The sequence below is a fragment of the Phaethon lepturus genome, unplaced genomic scaffold (genome assembly GCF_000687285.1).
Source record: "Phaethon lepturus isolate BGI_N335 unplaced genomic scaffold, ASM68728v1 scaffold24761, whole genome shotgun sequence".
Taxonomy (NCBI): domain Eukaryota; kingdom Metazoa; phylum Chordata; class Aves; order Phaethontiformes; family Phaethontidae; genus Phaethon; species Phaethon lepturus.
Genome location: NW_010518858.1, coordinates 35555 through 39638, shown reverse-complemented (window position 1 = coordinate 39638; position 4084 = coordinate 35555). Strand labels below are relative to the sequence as shown.

Below are 4084 nucleotides of genomic sequence, written 5' to 3'. Positions count from 1 at the left end.
TTCAAAGGCACTCCCTATATACAACTTCATCTTCAGATAATGTAGTATCATCATGCTCGCTTGAATGATTCTTGTTATTTTACTACTATGACATGACTTAACAAGCCAAAGTACATGTCCAATCTGAAATTAATAGAGAGAAGAGGTGCCATCTGCTATGATTGCTTTTGCCAGAAGAGACTCTAGCTTAATGGCTTGTGCTAATACATTATAAGTAAAGAACAATTTTGTCAGAAACAAGTTAATGAGTCTTGCAATTGTACCTTTACTGACATACAAGTGAGGTTTCGGAGAGATGAGGGGTGCAGGAATGTTGTGTGGTTGGGGTTTTTTTTGTTTGTTTTAAATCAACAAGGTCATAAAGTAGGAGACCACTTCAAAATTAATTCTTTTGTGATATCATTATTAAGATTAGAATGTCATTTATAGAAACTTACTAGTTTATAAGAACTACTGATGGTAAACATAGCGTTAAAGACAACTACAGCTGACATATATATGATCTCATAATGGAAAAAGGTATACCTTCCATGGAAGTATACCTGCCCTGCCTACATTCTACCTTTCCGTATCTTTCAGCCATGGTACCTCAGCAATACAAAATTTGTATAGATGCTGTATTATGAGAAGGAAATAAGCCAAATTCACTCCTTCGTAGGATATTCAGCCACTTGGTGTTTATGCAAACACTTGTAGTTAGCAAAAAATGCAATTAAAAAAGCTTGCATTCTAATAGCAACCAAATATCTGGGCTATTCAGGTGTATATAAAGAATAAAAAACTCTGCCTACTGACACAACAGCAGCAATGAACACGGGACATAGCATATGACTCAGTAAAGATCACTGGCACAGAAGACTGTTTATTTTATTATTTTATACAAATAATTTTTAAATCTCGCTAGGTTATCCCTAGAGACGCACCAGTGGCTGCTGAAAGTCAGACGTCAAAGGCGCACCAGGGAATGCACAGTTCTTGTTGATAAAACTAGCAACAATATCCCCCTGCACATCACTAATCTCAAAAGGGACCCTGCCAAAAATGGACACACCCCATCCACATCTGTCATAGTTATTATATATCTGAATATTTAAGAGGCTGAATATACTGCTGCCAAAAGTCACAGCAGTAGTGACACAGCTGCATGTGTATCTTCGAGATCTCTTATCAACAGAGGAAACCTGCATGCCTACCCTAAAGAAGCAGTGTTATATTTTATAACAGGACTCAAAAGGACAGGTTAACAGAACAAGGAAGTTACTACATTCTACCTACAAGGAAACACCACAGTAGTTCCTGGAGGAATTCTTTTCAATACATGACTTTGTATAAAATCTAGGCACCACCTGCACAAAGATAGTTACATTAAGCTATACGTCCATCTTCAGCTGACTATAAAGCCAGTATACTGAAGGTGAAAGCTTTAAAAAAATATATATCTACTTGACACAGATCAGCCTTGACTGTAGCTTATTTCTGTTTAATGTAACAGGATGGCGATGTTGGATGACATTGAGCTTTAAATACCTCAAACTAGCAGTGTTTCTCCCACTCAATTTACTTCTCACATTGCTAAATGACTAATGAATTATCACTGTCCTTCTGTCACTAATTTTTTTTAAAAAAAGGTCAAGCATTCGATTTACCAGAGATAGGCTAGGGTTTAACATAAAGTTGTCATTACCTGGGAGTATGATAAGTTATCAAAATCCTTCATAGCCATACAAAACTTTTGACTGCAGTTCCTAGAAAATTTCAGTACAAAAAAAAACCCCTTCAAAATACTTAACTATTTGAAGAAGTTCTATGCTTATTTATTTCTTCATTCAGTAATATTGCAAATAGGTGAACAATACTGGAAGTATGTTCCTGCCACAGCTATTTCAAACAGTAAGATAGCTGAGGTGTGTGCTCTGTTAAGGCGTTACAGTCATCATTCTAAATTCAACTCAAATACTCACTGTAAGAGCACAACACAAACTTGTTCCGTCTTTTTACTAATATATTACTTTTATGCAATGAGTTCAAAGCCGTAAGTACAGGAGTTTTTGTTTACTTCGGGTGCAGTAAGATTGAGGAGGAAAGTGGGTGCTTAAACAAGCGAGACAACTTAAGAGTACTTTTCCATGCTTCTGCCCTAAACCCAAAAGATATACAGGGAGCGCTGCCTCCAACGCCTTAAACTCCAACCTCCTCGAGGCTCCAGTAACAATAACTGAAAACATTTCAGAGAACAGATGGAGAGCTGGACTTTTACTGATCCATTGAACCACACAAAATTCCCAGTCAAGGAGATTAAGCAGTGTCAAAGATAATAAAATGCTTCCACACGCTTATTACCCGAGTATTACATCTGGCATTAAGAAAAGGAATATCACGTTTTTTAATCCTATTTTTGGGACAAGGAAGCAAGTTTCTTGGTTTCACACTATTAAAAATTATAAAATCTAGTATCAGCAGGCCAATTCCCACAGGAGGATTAATAGCACTAAAAGATTTTGCTGGCTGGTAAATAATTTAAAGATCATTAAAATAATATGTAGACTTCTAGTATTTTAGATTATTTCTGAACTATTAATAAGCATATAAAAAGGTAAACCCACCTGCAGCTGTAAGAATTCATGGTTTTCCAGTCCTTCAACAATCTGAGAAAAACGTTCCCTATTGTGCCTTTCAGCAGCAGTTGTTATAGCACCTAAAAGCTTGTCCAAACTAAGAGAAAGATAAACTGTCAAAAAGCGTACTACAGTCAACTTCCTCATTTTAAAGCCCACTATTTATACAAGTCTTTACTGCACTAATCTGAATGTAATTATCTACACATATATATGAAGTTGAAAACAAACCAAGAACCGAGTGTTAAAATATCTGTAGATTAATGTTAAATTAAAAAAAAGGTAAATAATTGTCTAAATTATTGTGTCATTCAGCTAAGAAACAACCAATGAGAAAAAAAAAAAATCACTACCTATGCAAGACTGTGCACTAGGTAGTAGCGGACATGTTTCACATCTGGGAATTCTAATAAATTGTCTTTTCAGAAATGAAAATGTTTTTATCTATTTATTGCATACAAGACATGGAATTTGATGTTTTTAACCTTCAGTAAACTAAGACACTCAATAATTCAAAGCAAACATACAGGCCAACTGATTATCTTTGTTTTAGAAAGCTCATGGACATCTGCAGCATAACTCCACAACTTAAACTATTCAAAACTTCAACTATAAATGTAAACTTTTTGCCCCTGTCAAATTTAGGTTTAGGTACAGGTGTTATTTTAATAAAATACATAAACATATTTACTTCTGTATTGCTAATATTATCTCCCAAACTAACAAAAAAAAATAACACATGGTGTCAAATCAGTAATTTTCAAATATAATGAATTCATCTCGCCTCCTCAGGGGTGACATCCCAATCTCTATTCCCCTCACAGTAATAGGCTCAGTAATGCCCCATGCTAACACACGTTGTTCTAAATAGTCTTTAAATCTGACAGTTTTCCTTGTGGCAATTAAAAGTTCACAATTCCTAACCATACTCAACAATTTTTTTCTTCAGCTGCCATTTATGAACAGTTACGGCTCATTAAGTGTTCTCTACAGTAAGCAATCATAGTGCTTTCAAACCTTCCACTTAAGCCACAGTTTGTAGATCTCTGCTCATTTGCTTTTGTCTGATTTAATACTGGATTAATGCATCACCACAGGTGAAAGTGTCTTTTCATTTAACCTACATTAAGAAAGTAAAGACTTAATAGGTTAGATTTGTTTCACTGCCAAGTTTTCTCACCTGTGTCCAACCTGACTACTCATACACATTAAAAAGAAAATTGTTTCAATATCTTACTTACATATTTTCCTCTCCAACAATGCAGATAGCAGAAAGTATTTTCACCGTTTCAGTCATCATATGTGGTTGCTTTGGATCAATTGCTCTTGATAACAGCAAAAGACTTCTTTCATCTCCTAAAATCCTTTGCAATCCATACTTAAAGAAACCAAAAGCTTACAGTGAAAAGATTGTGTTTTCATCATCTTCGGGCTTTAGATCCTTAGGAATCCTCACACACACATTCCGC

The 4084-nt window shown here is 35.2% G+C and overlaps 1 protein-coding gene across 1 annotated transcript in view; it reads right to left on the bottom strand.

Moving 5' to 3' along the window:
• The window catches only part of DIAPH2 (diaphanous-related formin 2), a gene marked incomplete at its 3' end in the record, with an annotated part of 68880 nt that overhangs the window by 50764 nt on the left and 14032 nt on the right, over nucleotides 1-4084 (bottom strand). Inside the window, exons 6-7 of the mRNA XM_010296871.1 lie at nucleotides 3857-3993; nucleotides 2604-2712 (exon numbers count right to left, since the gene is read on the bottom strand). Of these exons, the coding sequence (XP_010295173.1) occupies nucleotides 2604-2712; nucleotides 3857-3993 (246 nt within the window). The remainder of the gene's footprint in view (nucleotides 1-2603; nucleotides 2713-3856; nucleotides 3994-4084) is intronic.